The sequence below is a fragment of the Astyanax mexicanus genome, chromosome 5 (genome assembly GCF_023375975.1).
Source record: "Astyanax mexicanus isolate ESR-SI-001 chromosome 5, AstMex3_surface, whole genome shotgun sequence".
In the NCBI taxonomy this organism is placed as follows: domain Eukaryota; kingdom Metazoa; phylum Chordata; class Actinopteri; order Characiformes; family Acestrorhamphidae; genus Astyanax; species Astyanax mexicanus.
This window is the reverse complement of record NC_064412.1, coordinates 29,944,090-29,971,145: the sequence shown is the minus strand read 5'-3', so window position 1 is coordinate 29,971,145 and position 27,056 is coordinate 29,944,090. Positions and strand designations below refer to the sequence as shown.

The following is a 27,056-nucleotide window of genomic DNA, read 5'->3' as shown; positions in this document are numbered from 1 at the left end:
ATGCCAGGAGTGGGCAAAGTTGGCATCAAAGCAAAGGGTGCTTTTTTGAAGAATCTAAATATAAAACATATTTTAGCTTGTTTAACACTTTTTTTTTTTCATATTTGCATATGCGTTCCTTCATAGTTTTTATAATCTTAAATCTACAATGTAGAAATTAATAAAAATAAAGAAAAAAAATTTAAAAGAGAAGGGGTGTGTCCAAACTTTTTACTGGCACTGTTCGATATTACGTCAGATCCGGTTTTTGTCCCCTGATCATAGTGGCCCCTGGAAGGAGACATCAAATTATTTTCAAAGGCCTTGCGCTCAAGACGTTAGTCATCTTCACTTTACAGGCAGTGGTGCCATGACCACTGCTGGTTTCTTCATTTTCCCCTCAGAACTAGCACTAGGGGGGAAAGACCATATCATTCCTTATTTTTTTTGTTTCAAAACATTATTTCAACATGTTAAAAGTGTCCAAGGCAAATAAAACTGCCATTAGGAGAGTGTTTAGTTTAGGACAAAGCCAAAGTCTTTCAGAAAAGTGCATCATGAAATCATTGCAGATCTGTTGTGTTTAACTGCCAGAAATATATCTAAAGGCTCTTGAGGATTAAAAAAAAAGGTTTTGGAGGTCACTTTGTGCTTTCGACTTCTCTAATAAGACTGTAATAAACTGAATATTTGTCCAAGGATATAACATCATAAATCCTAATAAATCTTAAATATAAAAAATATATATTTTAAGTACAGATCTTAGGATTCATTGTTATTAAGTTTCGTTAAAATTCATCAAAGGGTTTGCCGTGCTAACGTAATGCTGTTGTGTTTGGAATTCAGGTATCGTCTCCAGACGGTGAAGTCATTAGCAGGTGTGAGTCTGATGTTGCGGCTGCTTTGGGCGTGTCTTCGCTGGGATGACATGGCTGTGAAACCTTCCGCTAATGCTGGGACAACCCGCACAGGTAACTCAGCCATGCGCTCAGTGCTGCTACAGCTCACTGTTATTGTGTCAAATTGGTTTTGGCTTTCTGGTTGTTTTTAAGGAGAACTTTAGCAATTTTTTGACCTTGTAACTTTGTATGTCCACTTCATCACTTCATTCCATACTTCGAACAAAGAGGTCGGATAAGGGAACAGATAGCAAAAATAAGTCTGTGGAAATGCATGAATATTATAAAGATATTTTCAACAACAGCTAAATTTCATGAATAAGCAGTCTGTTCTCTTATCCTGCCTATTTGTATGTTTAATTAGCGATAGCAGCCAGTGTGGTGGCTGAGCTATTTCTTATAAAATCAAGAGAAACCAGTCTGGTAAGTTTTCGTTATATGATTTTGTCAAATTTTTTTTTTTTTTTTTGACGTTTTCTTTAAATGTTTTATTTTTTTTAAATCTTGTCTTGTCTCCTTCTCGTGAACCCAGTATTGTGTCTCGTTTTGTCTTGTGATATTAGTGTCTCGTCACACCCCTACTATCTGTGCACTTTCAAAGTTGTCAGTGCCTCGTTTTAAATTTCAGGGCCCCTCAGAATTGTACCAATGAAATGTGGAGCTACTTTGAGCTTTGAGTTAATGGTGTAAAAATAGTGATTTCTTTGGATGGGTAATGTTATGCCCCTGTTGCTAGCATTGTAAGCCTGTTCAGAGCATTGGCTAAAAGTGCTGTAGTTTGTAATGCTGGGGATGAATGAAGGTGGGCGTTTGTACTTGTTATCATGTTTCATGTTTTACACCTCAAGTCCATCTCACACCGGATTTCTCCTTTAATCTAAACTTAGTGTTTGAAGGGGTAAACCTGTTCCTTGTCTGCTGTATGTATCATCAAGCCAAATGCTTCTATTATAAGCAACTTTGGATTCAGCTTGTTTTCAGCATTGCAGGTTTAAGAATTGAGATTGTTGTCTATGGTATTCAGTGGTGTGTTATTGATGTGCCACCACCAAACATTTCCTCTGTAGTTTTTGAATATAATGTTTTATACAGTGATTTTTAAAAAATCTTTGTTGTGATTCAGAAACATCTGAGACAGACATCACCACCACAGAGATCATCAAGCGCAGAGATGTTGGTCCGTATGGAATCCGATCAGAATACTGCATCCGGAGGATCATCTGTCCCATTGGCATGCCAGAAGAGCCGAAAGGTAAGGATATAGTTACTTCTGGCAGGATTTATTATCCAAAACGTTTTCAATAAAAAAACAATGTGGATTGTGAATGTACACTGGGGAAAAAAATGTTGATTCAGCTTCTTAAAGTTATCTTTTTGCTTTTCAAGTTTTAAAGACATAAATTGTTAATTTTATTTTATTTAACTCTTTACCAACCTTACTCAACTGGTTATTTAAGGTATTATGGGTTTAAAGTGCCATCCTTAGCAACAGAGAATAAAGATTACTTGCTCTTACAACCTACAACACCACCCACACGCTGTCTTATTTCAGAGATCCGGATCGACTGAGAGCTGAGTCAGTGCTTTAGAGTCAGCAGTTCACTTAAAACCCAAAGAAAACAGCAAAACAACAATACTCAGGCATTTAAATGGCCTTTTAAAAGGTAAATTAGAGCCTGTTTTTAGGATTAAAGGCGTGATTTTAGTTTTAACTGGAAATACCTGAGCAAAACTGTGCCGGACTGAGGTGCGCAGCTTTTGCCATCTGCCACTGCGTTTACAAGCACGTGCCCAGCCATGTGGAGGTCATGCGGTTTCCTCATGTTTATGTCCGCTCCCCCCTCCTCCTCACGCTTTTTAGGCAGCAGCAGCCTGACACTCACACAGAGACAAAGAAAATCACAAAACATCTCAACATGATGTGTTTGATTTAATTGCCTTAGGTGACATCGCAGGACTATTGCACATGCACACATCGCAATGACGAACTTTAAACGATATACCGTGCAGCCCTATAACATCCAAATGCACACTTGAGAGAAAGTAGATCCAAGAAAAGACAACGCATTGACGGGGCAGGGGCAGCTATGCCCAGTATGCAAATATATGGTGCTAGGAACCAATGGGAAATATATATGTTTTGTGAACCAAGACTGATGAAAGATTGTACTTTGTTGGCTCAGCAAACATTTTTTCTTTTAGTTCTTACAAAATTTTTATTGAGTGGTACTGCATCAAGCCATACTGTTGCTAATGAGACTTTTTGTTTTGTTTGTGTAACAGAGACTCACACACCGCAGAGAAAAGGCCTTCGATCCAGTGCTCTGCGGCCCAAACGACCTGAACCAACCAAAGTGACTGGCCCCATCGTCATAGAGACCTGGGTGGCTGAAGAGGAACTTGACCTGTGGCAGATCCGAGCCTTTTCAGAACGGTATGTTGGTGCTCTAGAGCTTAGTTTGGACCCAAAAAATCCAGCCCGGACCGAGCCCAGGCACATTCTGCCCGAGCCCGCACCACCCCATAAACTGTCATTATGAGCCCAAGCCCAATTTAAACCTGACATTTTTTTAGTAAATAGAGAGTTAAAACTGAGCATTTTAAAAACATTTTCAGGCTGTTTAAATGAGTAAAATCTGTTCAGAATGATGTTAATTGACATTGAAACACTGAAGAGGCATAGAACAATTATTTAAGAACAATGTTCATTAAGAACGGCTGCACACAGTGCTGCAAGTCAAGTGCCTAATGCGGATAAGTGGAGGAGATCAAGTGTGCATCAGAGCTTCGTGATTATGACATTCTAACTTGTGCAACTTTCTTTTTAAAACTCAGTTTTGTTTGTTACGTTGCTGTATTGTGATTATCATGCCATAGCTTATATGTAAAAAGTAGCATTAAATCACAGACCATTTTCTTGAGCCTGACCCGGCCTGAAGAATGTGGTGGAATATCTTTACCTGAGTTCGGGACAGGCATCGTGTCAGGCTTGGGCTTGGGCAGAGAGTCTAAACTCTATGATGCCCTGAATATTTCTTCTAACAGCTAGTGGTGGAAATCTCAGGGACCTATTTTAGAGATTTATAGGCAACCGCGAATCGTGAAACTTGATTTAGGGTGCGTCAGTGTGCCTTTGGTATTCTAAGGGCAAAAAATATAACTTGTGTGGCTCAATGTGCAAAAGGCTTATGCTAATTCTTTTAATAAATCATGGGTGTGTTTCAGCTTAGTATGCAATAAACTAATCAACGTGTGACTTGCCATTCCCTTTAAGAGTCAGGTGCACTCTGACTTTTTCGGATCGATATCTTAATGACGCGGTGCTTCTGCACTTCTTAGCAGAGGAAACTGAGCTGTGCGTTCACACTGTAAAGGTGCATGACCAGGTCATTTTCTAGAAAGAGCAATGATATATTTATTTTATATTATGTTTATTCTTGATGTAAAAGTTGAGTTTGTGTTCTGCTGTGCATCTTTGTGTGTGTAACAAGCGGAGGTGTACGCGTTGGCTATGTATGGCGCACCTGCATCGCCAAGATAGCAATGAACACCTGACTTTGTTAGACATCTGATTGGCAAGACTGTTCAAATCAGGTCCAAAACACAAGTCAGTGGCACACCTGTGTTTTCTATTACCTAGATAGCAATAGCCAGAAATGTACTTGAACACATCACACTCCTAGACTACCATTCTCACTGGCCCATATTCATACATATCTTTCAGTGAGCATCACAATGTATCTCATGCAGGGTTTAAGATAGGGCCCTCAGACTTTCCAAAGAGTTAGTTATCCTATGGGACAATCATATGCACCAAGGAGCAGTCCCTTAGATGTGAGATGCAACCTGGTTGGTTGGTTAGTTGCAATTTGATTGTTTTGGTACCACATCTTGTCAAGTTGATGCATAATTTATTGGTTAAAAATTGTTAATGTGTGTTTCCGCAAATCTATTAAACAATTTAGCATTTTGAGGTTAAATGATGAGCTCAATATTTTATAATCCATTGCAGATTACATTCCAATGTTTAATGTTTTATCTCTGAATCCAGGGCAGAGAAGGAGAAAGCCCAGGCAGCGGAACAGGCCAAGATTACTGCTCAGAGGAAAGCTGTAGAGCTTCAGCAAAAGGTAGGATGATCTAAACTTGTTCTAATTAGGAACCCTTTTGTTGTCTATACAGTAAAAACCGAATACAAACCCTACTGTATTGAGATTTGTATTTTTTGTGCTTTTCCCTTCGACTAGCTTCCTTGCTTCACTCGCTGTCTTGACACCATCTGTTTTTGTAGAAACGTCTGGAGCAAAAGCAAGCTTCTGCAAATTCAGCAGCCAGTCCATGTGGCGGCCCTGCCACCCCCAGCACTCCCAAAGCCGTCACAGGGTCCCTCACCAGCCAGGTCAGCCCAGGAACCAAAGTGTTACTGTCCACCAAGATGGGCACACCAGGAACATTCCAGCAAAACAAAAATGTCCAGCAAGGATTCAACACTTGGGTAAAAGGTCAAGGCCAAGGTAAGGAAAATGCACGTTTTCCAAGTGTTCTTCTTTCATCCCCGCCTTTATAAGACCTCGACTTTGCCTCATACGTAGAAGGTCATTGGCATGTGTATATGTACACACCACCCGTTGCCTGCTGTGTGACATTTGAATGTCTGAACAGGACCTTTTGCGCATTTACATTTTCGGTCCTTGTTTATTTCTGTTCGCTTTGATTTTGTCTTTAAATGGATTTGTTCCTAAACCACTGTGGCTGAACTGCCCACAGCAGACGTGCCTGCTAAACCCTCCAATCATACGTGGTGGTTTGCTGTTGTTGAACGAGTGGAACATTTGTGACAGTGGCCTGCATGAGATGAGACGCTGCATGCTTACGGTGGCTGTGCGCAGAGGCTCCGTGTGGGCAGCAGAGGCTGACCGGAGGCTGACCGTTGGCTGGCTGGTGGTTGAATGATGGCTTACGTTGTGATGCGCATGGAGCATGCAGTGTTGTCTTGTTTCGAAGCTCATGGCCTAATTCCATCCATTTACCATTAATTTGCCAAAAAAAAAAAAATTTAACTTTAGTTTTTTAGTGTTTTCTTTACTAATGCAAGTTAGTTTATTTAAGTGTCTTCGTGAATAGAGAAATGTGTCTAAATAAAGCACATTTTTAGGGTCTTTTGTGTAAAAAAACAAAGAATAACTGATTTCTTCAGAAAGGAAAACAAAGGGAGAAATGGTTACTGGAAGGGCCATCCATCCATCCATCCATCCCTCTCTCCATCCATCCCTCCATCATTCACTCCCTCTCCCCATCCATCCATCATTCCCTCCCTCCATCCATCCCATCTCTGTCCATCCATCCACCCATTCATCCCTCTGTCTCTCCCTCTATCCATCAATCCTTCCATCCATCCATCCATCTCTCCCTCCCTCCATCCAGCCATCCCTCCCTCTATCCATCCATCCTTTCCTCCCTCCCTCTATCCATCCATCCTTTCCTCCCTTCATCTATCCATCCATCCTTCCCTCCCTCTATCCATCCATCCATCCATCCCTCCCTCTATCCATCCCTCCCTCTATCCATCCCTCCCTCTATCCATCCGTCCCTCTATCTCTCTATCCATCCGTCCCTCTATCCATCCCTCCCTCTATCCATCCCTCCCTCCCTCCTTCCTCCCTCTATCCATCCATCCTTTCCTCCCTCTATCCATCCATCCTTTCCTCCTTCCCTCTATCCATCCATCCATCCCTCTCTCCATCCATCCCTCCATCATTCACTCCCTCTCCCCATCCATCCATCATTTATTCCCTCTCTCCATCCATCCATCAATCATTCCCTCCCTCCATCCATCCCTTTCTCTGTCCATCCATCCACCCATTCATCCCTCTGTCTCTCCCTCTATCCATCAATCCTTCCATCCATCCATCTCTCCCTCCCTCCATCCAGCCATCCCTCCCTCTATCATCCATCCTTTCCTCCCTCCCTCTATCCATCCATCCTTTCCTCCCTTCATCTATCCATCCATCCCTCCCTCTATCCATCCATCCATCCCTCCCTCCCTCCCTTTATCCATCCCTCCCTCCCTCCCTTTATCCATCCCTCCCTCTATCCATCCCTCCCTCCCTCACTCTATCCATCTGTCCCTCTATCCCTCTATCCATCCGTCCCTCTATCCATCCGTCCCTCTATCCATCCCTCCTTCCGTCCCTCTATCCATCCCTCCTTCCCTCCCTCTATCCATCCCTCCTTCTATCCCTCCCTCTATCCATCCCTCCCTCCCTCCTTCCTCCCTCTATCCATCCATCTATTCCTCCATCCATCCTTTCCTCCCTCCCTCCCTCCTTCTATCCATCCATCCCTCCCTCTATCCATCCATCCATCCCATCATCCCTTCCTCTATCCCTCCATCCCACCCTCCTTCTATTTATCTCTCCATTCCACCCTCTATCCATCCATCCCTCCCTCTCACCCTCTATCCATCCATCCATCCGCCCACCCTCCCTCCGTCCCTCCATCCCTCTCTCCATCCATCTCTCCATCCATCCCTCCATCCATCCCTCCCTCCCTTTACCCTCCCTCCATCCATCCATCCCTCCCTCTATCCATCTATCCATCCATCCATCCATCCATTCCTCCCTCCATTCCTACATACATCCCTCTATCCATCCATCCCTCCCTCTATCCATCCATCCATTCCTCCCTCCATTCCTACATACATCCCTCTATCCATCCATCCATCCTTCCCTCTATCCTTCCATCCCTCCCTCTATCCATTCCTTCCTCCCTCTATCCATCCATTCATTCCTCCATCCATCCCCTCCTTCCTCCCTTGAGCTGATTTGAACCTTGATTTAATTACCTCAGTAAACATCAGATGTTGCAGATGGATGATGGAATATAGGTCTCTATTTTCTCTATTGTCTCTCTTGTCATCTTTTCGCAACACAATTGCTCCTCCTCCCCACTATTTAAAACAACTATTGTTGTGTTTTTGTGAACACTTTTTCGGTGCTCTCACAGTGTCCAACACTGTCACTCCAATCTCCACCACGACGGGACAGATGTTCCAAATCTCTGGGAGTCCCATGGCTGGAAAAGTCATCACGGCAAAACTCCCAATTCCTGCCAACAGCAAGATCGTCACACTCAGCGTGCCCACCACACAAGGAGGTACTGCTGACCATTACTGACTGATACTAACAATCACTGTAGATCTCTAGATCACTGTAGAGTTTTACTCACAGCTACTGACAAATACTGACCACCACTGACTGCATAGGCGTTATGGTATTCAGTTCCATGCGTATCATTTTCCAAGATTACAGTATATTCATAAATCATTGTGTCTTTGATTATTTTAGGTAAATAAACCCTGAACCAAGGGATCCTTCCTGAAAATGTATCAATCAATCATTTGCTTAAAACGAAGAATCTGCCAATGCAAATTCAATCTTAGATAAGCCTTTAGATAAGATGTGTAAATGATGCTCTACAGAACCTAAAGCAACACCTAACCCTTACCCTTTTTATATAGAATACTATGCTTACGTGACAAAACAAGACTGGATGCGGAGTGAGGCAGAGCGAGTTAGACCGATATGGAGGTTCACAGTAAACGCTCACACCAAATTAGTCTTAAGCCCTATCTGGACGGAATTAGTTTCTCAGGGGCTCCTGTGATAATTTTCTCTTTAGTGATTTTATTCCTGTCCGGAACCACTATGTATGTGTTTTTCTCAGATATCCTATGAGAAGATTACAGTCTGAATTGTCTACTGTTTTTTGTTGAACTCCGTGGTTCCGTCTGGATGGACATTTCTCAGTTTTGTCACCTCGCGTTTAATAAAATAGCTATTTGTCTTCTGCCACGCACCGTAATTACACTTTGGGCACACATTTCCACAGGGATCCATATAAACACAACAGTGAGTGGAAATGGAGGAGCTACTGAATGCGATGTCATGTGACCGAGAAATTTATCGGGATTTCCAACAGCATTCTCACACGTTTTATATTATATCTTCAATCTCTGTTGCTGTATTAAGTGGTTGGTTTGTTAGTGTGCACCTTACTGTTCCTTCACACTCAGGGTCAGTGCGCTTTATGACCTTTTGACACCACAACAAATCTTGCATCTTACAACTACAGTTACCCAACAATACTTCACACTTTACTCTTTTGTGTTTATTCATCACTCCGCACAAATGTAGCCCAGTGTGAAAGAACATGGTCAACGCAGTTAAGCTCACATAGCCTGCGTCCAGGATGTGTTGTTTGTGCACCAAAAAATGAGCCTGCAGGCAAATTTGTTTTCTGTTTCTTATCTCGGTCAGGATCCACTTTGTGCATATTAAAAAGATTTAGATACTTTTTACAACACTGGGAGAAATAATCTTTGGCCACAGCTTCAACCAGGAATCCAGAAATGATGCCATTCCTGTGGTTTGCAACTGATTTTTTTCATGTTAATTATAATCCTGTCTCAGAATTTAGATCAGCTGTTGGCCTTGTTGCGTAAACCACAAAAACACAGGGAGCATCTCTCTCACACACACACACACACATTCGTACGCCCATAACACATATTTACACACCGCTGCAAAGATAGAAAAGAATAAATATATATATTTTTTTAAATCGCATTGCGTCCTATAATGTTGATGATGGAAAAAGACTGTAAAACCACATTTATTTAACATTGCCTAATAGGCAATAAAAGGTTTTTTGATTCTGCCATTGAATCAATTCTCACTTAAAGACTTCACACATTCGAAAAGCTTTTAGGCGAAAGGTGCTCCCCACAAATTAATATTAAGTATTATTATTCTTGTTATTACTATTTTAGTATTTTTATTTAAAAGTCATTTTTACAGTGCAAGAACATAATACAAATAATATATGCATATTTAATGTACGTAAACATTTAATACAAACAATACATATAAAACCATAATATTGAATCAGTGTTTAATAAACATAAAATCAATGTACATACTTAGCCCCTAAAAGTGAAACCAAGAAGTTTGTCTCTTATAAAGTAGAGAAAGTTCAAGTTTATCATTGAACATTTTAAAAACAAAAACACAACAGTCACCGGCCATGCAAACTGTATGATCTCTTTCTGCTCTGTTGTTGTCGGACGCTTTTTTAATTTAATAAGCTAATGCTGCAGGCTGACAATCAGCCACTGTCCAGTGTTTAAACTGGAGTGAGAGAAGCTAGTTATCTAAGAGTGAAAATAAGGTGAGAATATGTGACGGAACTTTTTTCATTGCCAGGTGTAAACAGATGCCTTTAAAAATCCATGCAGAATGTTGACTAGTTTCCTGGTTTTAGCTATTTAAAATGGACCAGATAATGGAGAATTTGGCTGTGGGAGGAATGTTTGATAAAGCAATCTGTAAAAATGTGCGTCTAACAGTTTTATCCTTTTATCTGCTAAAAATATGTTTAAAATTAAAGTAACACACTTTTGTAAATAACATTCCATGACACACTTATCCCTCCTGGGAACTCTCCTCAAAATGAAAGGGGACATATCATACCTCTTATTAAACAAGTTAGAATAGATCTATGGGCTATATAAAACAAGTTTATGTTTAAGTTGTTTGCACAAAATTACGCACGTAAAAAGATATTACCAGCTCTATTCTTGCCACTTTCAGTCCCTTTCAGAATGAGCTGTTTAAGGGCTCCGTCACTTTTATGCAAATAAGCTATTGCTGGCCATATCATGTTTACGCTGAGAGTTTACCACATTAGTGTTAGCTTGTGCTAAATGACAGAAGCCAAACAAGCTAGTTCAACAAGCCTAACTGCTATTAATGAGCACAAAACTCATTATTTGACAGTACTAATATCTCCCTGATCTGCTGACTTGCCGTAGATAGTAGGTACAGATCCCACCATCAAACAATGCACGGTGCTGGTAAAACCAGCAGACCTAAATAGTGGATTTTCAGGTGATCTCGGAGGTGGGGCTCTGGAGGGGTTGATGATGGGTGAGGGGTGATGTCAGGATGTTTCTATGCCCGTTTCTTTATTGTGATGTCACAATAAGGACGCTATCCAAACGGCTCATAGAAGCATATGATTCCTGACACTTTTAACTCTTTTAACTGATTCATAGAAAATAAATGGAGGATTTTTTTTGTGCTTGGAGTGTTTATAGGGGCAATTGAGACCCAAGTGGAAATATAAAAGCAAGCAAAAAGTGATTTTTTCATAATATGCCGATATTAAACATTGAGTGGTCTGGCTTGGATATGTTGGGTCCTCCAAACCTCTAAACCTCTAATTCTAGAATTGCCCCCGTCAATGGGCACAAATAAGTAAATTCTTACATTATAGGTCAGTGTTGTTTCAGTTCATCAGAGATGAAAAACTAAATGTTAACTCGATGTTTTTTTGCTACCTTGAACATCTCCTTCTGCACACCAGCCAAAGGACTTGTCTCTCTCTCTCTCAGAGAGTTATGTATTTTGTTAGAGAGCGTAGAGTTAATGTGAGAGAGAGAGAAAGCGAGAGAGGAAGCTTGTAACAGACGGGCGTGTGTTTTTCCAGCACAGTCGTTTCAGGTGGTGTGTTTGTTCTGGAGAAACTGAAGGAAGTCAGAAGGAAAACAAGTTTTCCCCGTGGCCGGGGAGTGTGGTGCAGGTAAACCCAGCCGCATAGAGAATCCCTTTTGCTCTTTTCCGCCGAGCTGCTTTGGAGAAGAGTGTCGCTTACCACCTCCATCCATCCATCCAGAGAGCGGCGTTTGATGTTGGGCCACAGGTGAACTCCACCCAACCTCCAGCTTCAGCTTTCAGTGTCTGAAGTGGAACGTTAGGTAGACTGTAGGTAACAGAGTCTCTGTTTCTTTTAGGTCCCAACTGATAAAAAAAAGCTTTATACCAATATGAATTTTATGAGGCAAAATTTTTGTCAACGAGTTTATCAAGCAGTTAGTTTAAATCAAAATGTGAGCTGTATTTGTTTTGGTCAAACTGTGCTTAACTGAGTTTACTGATATGATATCATTGGTATTAAACACTGACAACACTGATAAAGTCCTGAATCAGGGCATTAGGGCCCTATATTACATCCCGCACAAGGTGCATTGCGATGCTCATTGCTATCTTGCACTCCGCAAGCAATCTATTTTCACACCATGCCGATGACCGTGATGTCTGGAAGTGCCCCACTAACTGATTAAAACCCTGACAGCAGTAAACTGTCAGACGTCCATTTTTGAGTGCACAGACCAACTTTTCACAATAATAAACAGAATACTAAATAAAATAAAATAGCTGTTCCCATAAATGAGCAGGTCAATTTCCCCTGCACTTTTAAAATACCAATCCGCCAAAGTCTAAGGTGATGCAAATTTCAAAGCTAAATAAATGCTATTTATTAGTAATGACTATGAACAATGATTTGAAGAAAATAGAAGATGTTTTCTTGTCACGTCGGCAAAAGAAAGCTTCTAGTAGAAGTTTCCATTAACATGCATATCACAGTATATGAACTGTTACGTTCAAGATACAGCTGTTTGCACACATACGTGACTGAACAGCAAATATACAGTATATCTTGCCTAGGAGCCTGAGGCATTTTAGAAGTCCTGTGGACAGATAAAGTTAAAAGGAAACTCTTGGGCACAGTGGACAAAGCTTTTTGGTCATAAAACTGTTAAGCATTAAAGTGTTTTGCCATTAGTGGCAGAAGTAACACAGAACATTTTACTGATAGATGGAAGAACTGATTCAATTAAATACAAGCAAATTCTGTAAACAATCATCACACTGTCTTTAAAAGTGAAGAAAATAAAAAAGAGAGTTTTGTCATGGTTCTAGTAGTCCTCGGAAATTTGGGCACTAGTTTTCTTTGCAACTTTGGCAAGCCCTGGGAAATAGGGCAGAGCTTCTTAAACCACATTCATTAGCTCATAAAATCTTAATTTTTGTTGTGTTGTGTACTGTACTGCCTGTTAGACAAACAAAAAACAGTACCTTGCAGGTAAAGTACCTTCAGGCACTTAAGCACTACAGGAGAGAAATCAAGCATTAGGCTTGATTTCTCTCAGTGGCAGAGAAATCAAGCCTAATGGTGTTTATATGCTCAAAGGAAAGCTGCCATACTTTGGTGAATGGCCTGCTAGAGCAACGGGTTGTGGTTACACTTAAGCCATCGAAAGCAAAGAGGTGGGAGGGTACAGTTGGTGGGCCGGCGTTTGATCCTTGAGAAAGTTTGCCTTTTTCTCCTCATCGTTTAGGGAAGTCGAGAGGGGTGATGCCTTCAGATGAAACGTCCCTGTTGTGTGTCTGAAAACGAAGACGGATGAATCAAAACGATTCATGCATCATTCATGAGTTTGCCCCGCCCCTCTTCAGATCTAGTTTGCTCTTTGAAGAGGCCTGTTTACCTGCTTGACCAGTGTTTACCGTGGCAACCATCAAAGGATGTTAAAAGGGACCCACCGTACAAATCGCCCATTGAGGGCTGGTGAAAGTCCAGAGTCGAACTTTTAGACCTTCACCGAGACTCTCACTCCACTAATGTCCCTGCATGGTGTTCAGAAGTGAACCTAGTGGCTGAGATTCAGCAGAATTTAAATGGTATCAAATGGCTTATTTCTAATGATGGTAATGCCCCATTGGTACTAAAGTGTTTTTAGTGCAGTAACAGCATCTCTCTTCTGGGAAGACTCTAGATATTGGAAGGTGGGGGTTAGTTCTGCATCACAAACACTGTTCCGACTCATCTGAAAGATATTGGATGGAGCTCTATACCTCCAGAGAACCCAGTTTTACAGCTTAATTGCTCCAGGCCAATGCTGGGAGAGCTTTATTGCTTTGTATGCTATGCTTGATTCCATTAGCCTCTTGGGGCGAATTATGTCAACAGGAATGTATTGGGTAGATGAAGAAGTTTAAAGTAACTTTTTGGGCTAATCACTGATCGCCTGCCTTTCAAGATTTATAGGTTTTTCCGCAAAGGCAATAGTTCTGTATACAAACTTGATTACTCTGATCTTTTTATTTGATGGATGGATGGATGGATCGTTTGATGTATGGATGGATGGATGGATCGTTTGATGGATGGATGGATGGATCGTTCGATGGATGGATCGTTTGATGGATGAATGGATGGATGGATCGTTTGATGGATGAATGAATGGATGGATTAATGGATGGATCGATAGATCGATGGATGGATTGATCCAGCAGCATCATAACAGGGTACAAGAAATGCACACAAGTAACGGGGAAATAAATAAAATACAATATACAAATATACAATTATTGCACATAGTCCGATTGTGTTTTAGAAATGATTGCACATAGTCTGGTTAATTGGTTCTTCTATAAGAGTTTTTCTGCAGTTGTTATATCTGTCTTATGTTTTAATGTAAAACCTTCATTTTACTTTGAGAGTAGCTAAGTTTTAAGCCATGAAAGGGATGTGCCATTTCATTTTGTATGCAATAATATCGCAAATGTAAATATTTGACCCAATAAAAAAAAAACTGCATATTGTTATTTGTGATAGATATTTGTTACCTTACTTTATTTTTTATTTTTTATTTTTTTGCAAATCAGAGTCTTTATAAGCCACTGTTTCTGAAATAGCCAAATGTTTCCAGATATTTTTTGACATATCAGCAAAATATAGCAAAAAACCCTAAAATATAGTGCATTTGTTTTAGTGCCATATGGCCAACGCTAGTCTTAAAATCAGTTGTGATTCTGTGTTAAAGATGTGAACTAACAGTGGTTCTGCAGACTTCATACACAACATAGAAGACCATTAACCTATCCAGTCTTAGTAAAAAAAAAAAAACTTTTTTTTTGGCTAATTTCTGTAATCTTCAGGAAAAAAGAACTACCTCACAGAGGGTTGAGCTAGAGGGGCTTTCTTTAATCTGTAGTATTTCAGATGGATGGGTGGATGGGTGGTCTTGGATTAAGGGATGATGCACTGTAGCTCTTTGGCAGGAATGTTATCGGGTGTGTCCCCAGACTCTTATTAGAGCAGTTATGAAAAAAATGTGGGAATGTGTCGACTATTTCTTCTTCGTACCTGATCTGGTTCAGCCAAAATACTGTAATGATAAAAGTAGAACTAGGCCAAATCAAATAATCTCACCTGAACTTTCCTTAATATGAGAAGTTTTTTGTATTTCATCCAACTTGACGGCATAAACGTGGGTTGTGATTATTTGGGTATTTTAAAACCACTGACTAAATAATTAAAAACATTTATATTAAACATTTTTTTATAATAAAGATAAAAAAGATAAAGCTAAAGCTATAAATAGTGATCAACCGTGCAACAATTAACGCTTTTATGTTGTAGTGAATTGGAATGTCTATTAAATATAGTTCATTTAACAACAGCACCGTATCAGACACAATAAAATATGTCACATCCCTTTAGGATTGGTTGGATATAGAGGTCTAACTACAAACAAAAGTCACAATTCAGTTCGAATTACTGTTTTGACCTTAGGATTTAGTGCAACATAAAAATATATATACAACTAAAGCAGGTTTCTTTTAATTTAGTTTGAACAGTTGTGCAACTTAGTTTGTCCTATCTGTTCCCATATCTTCAGGTAGTTAATACAGCCTCTAGTGTCTTAATTAAGCCATACTATGATTTCATTAGGAAAGAGAAGATCTTAAAGCCGGAATATTGTAAAACATCTTATAAATGTTTAGTCAATTCAAAGGTGACAACAGTGAGATGTAAAGAATAAATAGAGATAAAAAGAGAGAGACGAGAGAAGGAGGAGGGGACAAACAAGACTACAGATACACTCCCAGTTCTCTTAAACCACTACAGTTTTTACAATAGCTTGCAAATCTAATTGCATCCAGGCAATGCAGACTCTACCTGCATGTAACATGCATAAGTGGCCTATATTGTTGTGAGCATTTTATGGGTTTTCAGGTGGCATGTGGTAGCATTGTGAATTTACACGAATAATACATATCCTGTATTTTCTGTGTGATTGTGTACTGTAGCCAAATAAATGCAAATGCACATACTGTTAAACTCCTATTTGCCGATAAATAAATGCTTTTTTTTCAGTTAAGAATCTTAAGCTGGTCCCTCTGGACTCTATTTAAAAGGAATTTGTCTCATTTTATACCACTGGTTCTGTGTGCTGGTCTTGGGGATGCCTCTGTGCATTTTTGTGTCTTTTCCTCTAAGGCTCCATACTGAACTCATCTGCTAATTATGAGGTCCTTCATGACTGAATTGGGTGTGTTTAAGCGGGAAAAAGGCAAAAATGTGCACTCCAGCCCACAGAATTTGGGCTGCGAAGCTCTGTTGTGAGGGGCTTTAGATTTGTCTTAGGATTAGAGTGTCTCTGATGAGTCTGTGTGTGTCTGTGTTTCAGGTGTGCAGCAGAAGGTTGTTGGTATTATTCCATCCAGCTCTACTGGCAGCCAGCAAGCCATCGCCACATTCCAACCCAGTACAGGCACCATCAATATCAGGCCCAACACACCAGGAACACCTCCACAACAGGTATATGTACACATACACACACACACACACACACACACACACACACAGGGATGCAAATTATTACCATGTAACAGTAGTATTATATGATTCGCTGATATTTTAAAATTGCTATTGTGATAATAAATTTATAGCATAATAGAATAGAATAGTGTTTTGTGAAGTAAGTAAAAGTTTGGCTAACACTTTATTTGGATGGTCCATAATAGATGTGCCATAGGTTCTTAACTTAATTCAAATAACATTCAACATTCAATATTAAATAACACTCTAAGGTGTAAGTAAATGATCTTCTATTGAATGGAACACTAAACTTAACCCTAAATCTAATCTTAACATTTAGAGTTAGAGTTAAGGTGTAGTTTGGGTTTGGGTTATGTTGTAGGGCTTTAAGTGTTGATTCATGGCTGAGATTAAGGTTAGGTTGTAGCATTAATTTATGGTTGAGGTTAATGTTAAGGTTATGGTTAGGTTTTAGGGTTGATTTGTGGTTGAGGTTAAGATTAGGGTCAGGCTTAGTTTGTAGGGTTGATTCTTGGCCGAGGTTAGGTTTAGGGTTAGGGGTCCGGGTTAAGCTGTAGGGTTGATTCAAGGTTGAGGTTATGGTCAGGGATAAGTTGTAGTGTTGAGATATGGTTGAGGTTATGGTCAGGGATAGGTTTTAGGGTTGAGTTATGGTTAAGATTAGGGTCAGGGTTAAGCTGTAGGGTTGATTCATGGTTGAGGTTAAGATAAGGGGTCAGGGTTTAGCTGTAGGGTTGATTTATGGTTGAGGTTAAGATAAGGGGTCAGGGTTTAGCTGTAGGGTTGATTTATGGTTGAGGTTAGGGTCAGGGTTTAGCTGTAGGGTTGATTCATGGTTGAGGTTAAGATTAGGGTCAGGGTTAGGTTGTAGGGTTGATTTATGGTTGAGGTTAAGATTAGGGTCAGGGTTAAGCTGTAGGGTTTATTCATGGTTGAGGTTAGGGTCAGGGTTAGGTTTTAGGGTTGAGTTATGGTTAAGGTTAGGGTCAGGGTTAAGCTGTTTGGTTGATTCATGGTTGAGGTTAAGATAAGGGGTCAGGGTTTAGCTGTAGGGTTGATTTATGGTTGAGGTTAGGGTCAGGGTTTACCTGTAGGGTTGATTCATGGTTGAGGTTAAGATTAGGGTCAGGGTTAAGCTGTTTGATTGATTCATGGTTGAGGTTAGGGTCAGGGTTAGGTTGTAGGGTTGAGTCATGGTTGAGGTTAGGGTCAGGGTTAGGTTGTAGAGTTGAGTCATGGTTGAGGTTAGGGTCAGGGTTAGGTTGTAGGGTTGATTCATGGTTGAGGTTAGGGTCAGGGTTAGGTTGTAGAGTTGAGTCATGGTTGAGGTTAGGGTCAGGGTTAGGTTGTAGAGTTGAGTCATGGTTGAGGTTAGGGTCAGGGTTAGGTTGTAGAGTTGAGTCATGGTTGAGGTTAGGGTCAGGGTTAGGTTGTAGAGTTGAGTCATGGTTGAGGTTAGGGTCAGGGTTAGGTTGTAGAGTTGAGTCATGGTTGAGGTTAGGGTCAGGGTTAGGTTGTAGAGTTGAGTCATGGTTGAGGTTAGGGTCAGGGTTAGGTTGTAGAGTTGAGTCATGGTTGAGGTTAGGGTCAGGGTTAGGTTGTAGAGTTGAGTCATGGTTGAGGTTAGGGTCAGGGTTAGGTTGTAGAGTTGAGTCATGGTTGAGGTTAGGGTCAGGGTTAGGTTGTAGAGTTGAGTCATGGTTGAGGTTAGGGTCAGGGTTAGGTTGTAGAGTTGAGTCATGGTTGAGGTTAGGGTCAGGGTTAGGTTGTAGAGTTGAGTCATGGTTGAGGTTAGGGTCAGGGTTAGGTTGTAGGGTTGATTCATGGTTGAGGTTAGGGTCAGGGTTAGGTTGTAGGGTTGATTCATGGTTGAGGTTAGGGTCAGGGTTAGGTTGTAGAGTTGAGTCATGGTTGAGGTTAGGGCCAAGGTTAGGTTGTATATTCACTTAAAGGGCAGCGATACCAAAACTTCAACAGTCTTTTATTCATTCATTCATTCATTCATTTATATCTTTTAAGGTAATTGCGACTGGAGGTCAGTTAAGACCGGGGATGACAGTCTTGCGAGCTCCCATCCAGCAGGGGGCCACCATGGGAAAAACTATCCTTAGAACGCCACTTATGGTCCAACAAGGTAAGCCTAGTTCTAGGACTGATCTAGGTACATATATTTACTTAACTGGTCTGGAGGTTACTTGTTATGTGTCTCTCTACAGGTCAGGCTGGTCAGGTTGTGACCCAGATACTCCGGGGGCAGCCTGCCACCCCCAGCAGCCCTCAGAACGGCACCGGAGTCGGGGAGGCGACACCCAGCCTCGCCCAGTTCACCCAGCTCACCCAGGGGGCACAGGTGAGGATTATACACCTATTAAAACTCACCTCCTGCAGAGTCACACACTGACACACTGCCATGCCAAAAGTCATGGAATATCAGTATGATATTGAATCATGAAGTCTTACCTCAGGAGATGGCTTAGTAATGACAGACAAGACCACAGTTACCATAGCTATACTTCTATACCACCACAATGTTACCACAATGCCACTGAATAGTGACTGTCGTAGTGTAATGATTTGATGATTGAGTACACATATTGTTACATCCATAATTTATTGTCATGTCATTATCCCCACAGTATTGTGCGGTACAATTTTTTAAGTTATTTTAATATAGCATGTAGCATCATGTAGCATTTTATGGCAATAACCTAAGACATAAAAGTGGGTGTGATTGTGTAATTTATCGTAAATCACCAGTAAAAATTATCAGACCAGTTCCACTGTCATTTACTAAAATACTGTACAGTTGTGTGAATGTCTGTGATTTTAACAACACATTGTCTCAGAAAGTATTGCAATAACTGATATTATTGTCATTTTAAGACTATTAAGAAGATATGCCACATAATAATAATAGAATCGCATAACAAAGCATTCATACCCTTTAAAGACCCTTTAAAATGTGTAGTTAATCATAGATTAAGAAATATATACTTTTTCTTCACCTACTGCAGTCCAAACTGTGTGTATGGAGTCACAGTTTTTGAAGCATTATTAATTGCATGACTAGCTAAAGTAATTTTAACTGATATATCTGTGAACCAACATACAAATAAACACAGACTGTATCATGATCAACAAATTTTATTGAGATAATGTCAATGTATTGTATGATAAGTCAATAATTATTGTGAAAGTTCTGAGGTAAATAAAGCTCATCATCCCCTCATTCAATTTGGTTAACTTATGTTTTGAACCACATCAAGCAGGCACTTCTGACTGCCTTTGACAACTCAATTTAGAAAATGAGTTACTTTCCTCTGGTATGAATCTTCCACATCCTGAAGAATCGTGTTTTTGAGAACGAGGAGCTTTAATATGTGATGCTAAATGTCCTGAAAAGACCTCATGCCTTCAAAGAAATGCTCAAAAGCTCCTTTATTCCAAAGGTGACCGTCAGCCCTTATAATGTCCAGAAAGAGAAGCCGACATGACAAATGTCCTGGGACAGATATGGGAAAAACTGAGTCGAATAAACAGAGAACAGGCATCTGACGGGCATCTCCCAACAGGTGTTTCCCTGCAGACCGCCGGGGTGTGGACAATTCGTGGTGGCTACAGGCTTCCCCCAAAATGTCTTCTAATGACAATACACACCCCCTTTTTTGTGGCTGTTTTGTAAAAACTTTTCCATGGTTTTTGTGTGTGATTAGCCTTCAAATGTCTATAATCTAGCCGAGCTCTCTGATCTAATTTTCCTTCCTGCTGTTTGTTTTTGTCTCAGAAGCAGCAAGGAGCAGTGGTGGAGAGGCAACTGGTTAGTACTGTTTCATACTGCAGACTGCAGACAGTTCCTGTGTGTGGATTTGCTCCCATTGGGCCTTATTCATCTTTTAATTTATTTTTTTTCCCAGATTAATGACTTGTTTAATCCACAAAAAATATATGTGGGCGCATGGCCATTGTCCGTGTAAATAGAACAAAATAAGAAACCCTTGATAAGAAATAGAGATGCATGAAACATTTTTGACAAAACCGAATTCATTCTGCTACTTTTTTAACTTTCTTTAAAAGTTAAGTTTTTTTAAATGTGCTGTTTTCCGCTGCATCCTAAAAGAAATCTCCATTATTGAAAACAATAAGGGAACAATTAGTAAGAAGTTCAAAAGAGAGAATGTGTGATAAAAAATTGAACCGCTATAGCAAACACTGGATTGAATTGTCTGACCCACCTGCTCCTCCCTAGCAGCAAAGCTCACTCTGGTTGCCAGATTGACGGACAGTGCCAAGCAACGATGATTTTTCTCTGAAGTTAAACAGTAAATATATATATATTTGCAATGTCCAAAACGCCTGTCTATATTACACTAGTAGCAATGTAATGTTGCTAAATTACCTAGCTATATTTAGCAAACCTTTCTGGAGCACAGTGATTACCTGTAGAAAAATGGCTGCAGCACACTGTTTGCGTACTGTTGTGTTCCATTCCTAGCAGCCCGGGGAGTGGAAATGGGAATGGGGGATTTGTGGTGGGCAGAATCGGAGGCCACAAGCCATGAAGATTACAGTGACTTACCACACAGTTCAAATAAGAATATACTGTCTAAAACTTTATCTCAGCATGTTTCCTTAATATCTGATGATACGTTCTGATCTTTTTTTTTTTTTTCTTACTTATTTAGCCAAAACACCTAAATAAATATTTGAAGCATCCCTAGTGAGAAGACAAATGAGAAACACTGGTAAATTTTAGAAAAAAAATAGGTACTTAGAAAAAAATCATTTTAAATATAGTTAGAAGGTGTGTAATGCCTTTTTCTTTATTTAAAATGAAATTAAAATAGGCCATTTGTATAAAAACCTGTTTAAAATAATATGATCTATCACAAAAAGTTGCATTTCTATTTTTGCACTTTTTCTATTTTATTTTATTTGTTAGTTGTGGTTTCCTTTGTGTCAGAATTTTTTATTGTGAATCGATTCAACCAATAGAAATGCTCCAAAATTACATGGAATTAAGTATTTGTACACTGACTTCTATTAAAAGTTAATATTTTTTTTCCTCCTCCTGTAAAGTTGATATTTGGCAGTTAGGATGTTTTTGCAAGTCCTGTTGTAATAGTTTGGCTTTTTTTTTATATTTCTTTGATTGCTCAGTTGCTCTCGGTTGGTCCTGCTGTCTAAATCCCCTGTGTCTGCTCTGTGTATGGTACTATGTCTGTATCTTTGTGTGTATGCAGGGTGTAACGGTAATGGTGCAGGGTCTAGGTCAGACACCAGGTCAGCTGCAGGTCATCCCTCAGGGTGTAAGTGTGATTCCTGGACCAGGTCAGCAGCTGATGCAGGCTAATTTACCCAACGGCCAGGTACAGCGTTTCCTCTTCACGCCTGCTCCAGCATCGCCTGCTGCTATGACCAACATCACGCCTTCTACACCAGGTACCCCCCGTACTGCATAAACACTCACTCCTGTACCTTCTGCTCATTTTAGCTATTAGCTGTTAGTGTTTTAAACATAAGAAAGGTGTATTTATTAGTGGTGTTAACCGATTTCAAAAAATAATAATATAGCCTCAAGCAGTGATTATCGGGGTCCAAGCACTTTTAAATAGTCTTGCACAATTTAGATAAATGTTGAAGTACCATCATAGAGATGTTACACATTGACAGATATGCCAGAGGTTTGAGATTGATTGTGTTTAACAAAACTGCTAAGTTTCATTTGAATCCAGTGTAGTAATCTTGATATTTTAGCAGTGATGTTCTATGTAACACCTGCGCAGCTTGGACCCCTCACATGCATTAATGTTTAAAGTACTAGTATATATTACACGTCATAAATGTAAAAAAGACATCACGCAGCTCTCAAAAAAAATAGAGACCACTTAAAAGGAGAAATTTTATGATTTTAGGAAATTGAAAACCTCTGGAATATAATCAAGAGGAAGATGGATGATCACAAGCCATCAAACCAAGCTGAACTGCTTGAATTTTTGCACCAGGAGTGGCATAAAGTTATACAAAAGCAGTGTGTAAGACTGGTGGAGGAGAACATGCCAAGATGCATGAAAACTGAAAAAACAGGGTTATTCCACCAAATATTGATTTCTGAACTCTTAAAACTTTATGAATATGAACTTGTTTTCTTTGCATTATTTGAGGTCTAAAATCAAACATTTTTTGTTATTTAGCCATTTCTAATGTTCTGGAAATAAATGCTCTAAATGACAATATTTTTATTTGGAATTTGGGAGAAATGTTGTCTGTAGTTTATAGAATAAAAAAACAATGTTCTTTACTCAATATATAAATAGCAAAATCAGAGAAACTGTTTCAGAAACGGAAGTGTTTAATTTTTTCCAGAGCTGTGTATAACATGTTAAATAATAAGGAATCATGTGACATATTCCAGATTACATATTTTTTACTATATAAAAATTGTTGTTTCAGAAACATATTAAACACATATATATTTTTTGAGCTTGCTTTTAAATTTGCCTCTCCACATCTCTGTTTCTTTCGCTCTTTTCTTCAGGTCAAACGCAGCCATCTGCTCCCTGCCCCGCACAGCCAGCCCAACAGGCCGCAGCCCCAGTTCAGGCTGGAGCTCTGGCCCTCAAGACTCCTCCAACAACGCCTCAGGCCCAGCTGCCTCCCCAGCCACAGGCCCAGATGCCCATCCAGTCACCAACCCCTATCCAGGTCAAAACCGCTCTCAACCAGGTCAATCTAAAACAGCAACAACCTCAGCTGGCCCCCACGGTGCAGGTGAGGCCTCAGATGCAGCTCCACCAGGGGGCCCAGCTCATCACAGTGCCAGGGCTGCAGTTCCAGCTGCAGTCCCAGCAGGGTGGTTCACCCGGGCAGCCGGTCAAACTGCAGCTGCCCATACACATCCAGCAGCAGGTGGGCGTGGCAGGCACGCAGCCCCACCAGATCCAGAATGTGGTGACTTTGCAGACCGCCAGTGTCCAGGAGCAACTCCAAAGGATCCAACAGCTCCGGGAGCAACAGCAGCAAAAGAAACGGCAGCAGCAGGAGGCCAAGAGGGAGCAGCAGCACCAGCAGGCCCACAGCCAGAGCAACCTGATGCAGAAACAGGTGAGGACAAGAGGGCCCCTGTGGACAAGCTGCACCTTCTGGCCCAGTCAGAACAAATATACAGAGCACATGTGAGAAGGGAACCCCAAACCCGAGCTGCGCCACTAAACCTGTTGAGTAATACACACACGAAAAATAAAGAAAGCTCATTTTAACCACATCGGTAGGGCCCCACAGATGAGCTGCACCACAGAGCTTACTAAATTACGTTCCTGCGTAATTTAAGCAAAGCAGGTTCACACAGGCAGGTTTGAGGTGGGGGGAAGTCCCCGCGTCTTAACTGCACCACAGAGACCACTGAGTGACACTCACACAAACAGTGGCCTTGACTCCGGTGTTCAAGGTCACTGTTCTGCGTTTATTTTTTCAGAGCTGCTGATGTGTGTTTATGTACTTTTTCCACATATGTGTACATTCGACCTACTGTATGTTCAAGCAGGCGTATGTGTGTGTGAGCGCCTGCATATGGTCCCTAGTTTTTCTTCTTTTTTCTTCCTTTGTTCTCTTTTTGTGTGTTTGCGTCTGTGTGTGCATGTGTGTGTGTTTGACGAATCTCAGGAAGCATTTTCTTAGCATTGCTGTTCTGAGTTTGTGTGTTATATGGTGTGAACACTCTTCATTTCCGGCTGTGTGTATGTGTCCTGCAGGCAGTGATGAAGCAGAATGCAGTGATTGAGAACCTGAAGCAGAAGAAGGCAATGACACCTGCACAGCGAGAGGAGAATCAGAGGCAAGTTCAGCACTACTTTTCACTCTACATTACACGTTTAAATGAATTAACCATTTTTGTTTATTAACAATACAGTTGTAAAAACATCTCACTATGGCCCATTCCCATTTTTCTCATGTACCCCTACCCCTTGTTTTTGAGTGTAACTTGGGACAACCCTTCTAGCATTCTAGCATAGCACTAAAATTGAGCAACCTAGCTGCTAGTTAACTAGTTAACTTTAGGGCATTGTATGCCTTCAGAAAGGGAACAGGTGCTACAGCAATTCATTTTTATTGTCCATTCTTTAACTCCTTCTGTTCCATGTTAAATCCTCTGTAGTCTGTTGTACCATTTAAGGAGGAACAGAAGAGTTAGCTAGCTAGCTACTGCCCCAACTAAAAAAGGCCATTAAACTATAAAAAAAAATTAAGAGACCACTTCAGTTTCTGAATCAGTTTTTTATAGGTATATGTTTGAGTAAAATGAATATTTTTGTTTTGTTATATCAACTACTGACAATATTTCTCCCAAATTCCAAATAAAATATTGTAATTTAGAGCATTTATTGGTACCACTTTAAAATAAGACTACCTTTATAAAGGGTTTATAAATGGTTTACAATTAGTTTATTAATGGTTACTAATTAGGTTGTAAATACCTTAAAAATCATTAATAATCAGCTATACAAATAATTAGGAAGGGCAACAATATAGATGGCTGTGGGTTCACTATTTGGCAAACAACAGGTCATTGTTGCCCTTTCTACGTATGTGTTATAACTGATTATTAATGATTTTAAGGCATTTACAACCTAATTAGTAACCATTAATAAACTAATTGTAAACCATTTATAAACCCTTTATAAAGGTAGTCTTATTTTAAAGTGGTACCCATTTATTTGCAGAAAATGACATGACTGAGATGTCTAAAATAGCAAAAAAGATGCAGAGCTTTTAGACCTCAGATAATGCAAAGAAAACAAGTTCATAAAGTTTTAAGAATTCAGAAATCAATATTTGATGGAATAACCCTTTTAATTTACAGTTTTCATGCATTTTGGCATGTTTTTCTTCACCAGTCTTACACACTGCTTTTGGATAACTTTATGCCACTTCGAGCAGTTCAGCTTGGTTTGATGGCTTGTGATCATCCATCTTCCTCTTGATTATTTTCGAGAGTTTTTCAATTTGGTAAAATCAAAGAAACTCATCATTTTTAGGGGGTTTCTTATTTTTTGTTCATATATATATATTTGACTTGAAGAAGCGATCCTCTATAGTATGCCATTACACAGACATGCAACAAGTCATGGGATAGTATAAGGCAGTTTGTACATTGATGATAATGTGTTACATCATATACAGCACAATGGGTGGGAATGATTGTGACCGGTAGAGTCTGGTTAGAATTATCCGTATAAACAGACTCTCTGTCAGAAATCATGTCCACATTCATATCCTGCTGGGCAGTTTGGCGTTCTTTAGCTTTCATGGGACTTGAAAAAGTCATGGGACATGGTATTAGTTCTTGTCCCATGACATTTGGCATGGGGGTGTAGTTTGTTGTTCCTAAATTTATGATTGGACAAAGTTAATCAGTCAAGATGTTCCCAATTACGCTCCAGAGTAAGCTTTGCTCATTTATGCTACAAGTCAGTATCCCACTCAAGTCTTTGTTAAGGTCACAGCACACCTGATCATCAAGCTATTCATGAGCTTTTAATGGGATACAGTAATTATGTGGAACCACACAATACTGCAATAGTCTTTGCTGATCCACTATATGAAGCACTGCAACGACAAAATCGAGCGCTAATAATAATATTATAAAGTCATATAATACAGCTAAATATCAAACGGTTCCCCTAACCCATCCTTCCTGACTCTCTGCCCTTTACTGGCCCCTCAGTGCCCGCTGTATAGCCTGCGTCTGACTGTCCACTGGATGTCATATATTCCATTGCGCAGGGAGGGTTGCAGGGCAGCAGGCTGATGGAAAAGCCCTGTTTAAACCTACGACCACAGCATGCAGAATTACACTTAGCCACAGACACCCAAACTACACCTGGATTTGACCAGATCTCAGTTACAGCCTCTCTTTAGCACTTTGGTTGTCTCAGTCTACCCCCACAACCCTTGTGTCTTTCCACTCGTCAAGCTGCGTGTCGTGTTGAGTCTGGGAATCACAAAGGACCTCTGACCTCTACAGCTGGTGCCCCCCCACCCCAGTCCCTTCCTTTCCCACATGCGGCCAAAGTTGTAAAAGCCAGCGCAATAGTATCTATCACATTCCCCCACCCACCCACCATAACACATCCCCCGACATGAAATAACAAACACACCCAGCTAATACACGCTCATAATGTCCCTGCCTGGACTGCGACCAGTTAATATATATGGTTCAGGAGTTAAGGCAATTGTTGCACTTCTAACACGGTACAGCTAATGCTAACTGTTTTAAATGTGTCACATGCTACATTTATGCTAACTGCTTCTACCACCTAATGTGCTTTGATAAGATTGATAAAACTACAGGCTCCAACAAACATTACTAAGCTATTGCCATCATTCACTGACTGAATGGGGTCTTCTCAGTGGAAACGTAGGAACTTCGCAGTAGGGGTGGGCAATATTATATCGTATACAATATATCGTGCCACAGAAATATCGTTCTGTCTTAAAAGTAGTCCATTATTTACTTTGAAGCTTCAAGTGTATTTATTGTATAATTGTTTTAGTTTGCAGTTTATATGCACGCACTAAATATTCTGCAATATTTTTTGCTGCATTATATTATTTTATGCTATAATATTTATTTTGCCACATTTATGATTATTC

General features: G+C 40.2%; 1 protein-coding gene across 3 annotated transcripts in view; it reads left to right on the top strand.

Annotated features, from left to right (window-relative positions):
* The window catches only part of LOC103030154 (nucleosome-remodeling factor subunit BPTF), a 64,225-nt gene that overhangs the window by 22,613 nt on the left and 14,556 nt on the right, over positions 1-27,056 (top strand). For 2 of the 3 annotated variants that reach the window (XM_022675590.2, XM_022675592.2), the window contains exons 14-26: positions 826-950; positions 2,002-2,130; positions 3,162-3,312; positions 4,930-5,008; positions 5,170-5,392; positions 7,884-8,033; positions 16,255-16,385; positions 18,426-18,540; positions 18,623-18,756; positions 20,191-20,223; positions 21,647-21,845; positions 22,942-23,507; positions 24,155-24,237. In XM_022675590.2, coding sequence (XP_022531311.2) covers positions 826-950; positions 2,002-2,130; positions 3,162-3,312; positions 4,930-5,008; positions 5,170-5,392; positions 7,884-8,033; positions 16,255-16,385; positions 18,426-18,540; positions 18,623-18,756; positions 20,191-20,223; positions 21,647-21,845; positions 22,942-23,507; positions 24,155-24,237 — 2,118 coding nt within the window. The remainder of the gene's footprint in view (positions 1-825; positions 951-2,001; positions 2,131-3,161; positions 3,313-4,929; positions 5,009-5,169; positions 5,393-7,883; positions 8,034-16,254; positions 16,386-18,425; positions 18,541-18,622; positions 18,757-20,190; positions 20,224-21,646; positions 21,846-22,941; positions 23,508-24,154; positions 24,238-27,056) is intronic. The other variant, XM_022675593.2, reaches the window with a different exon arrangement.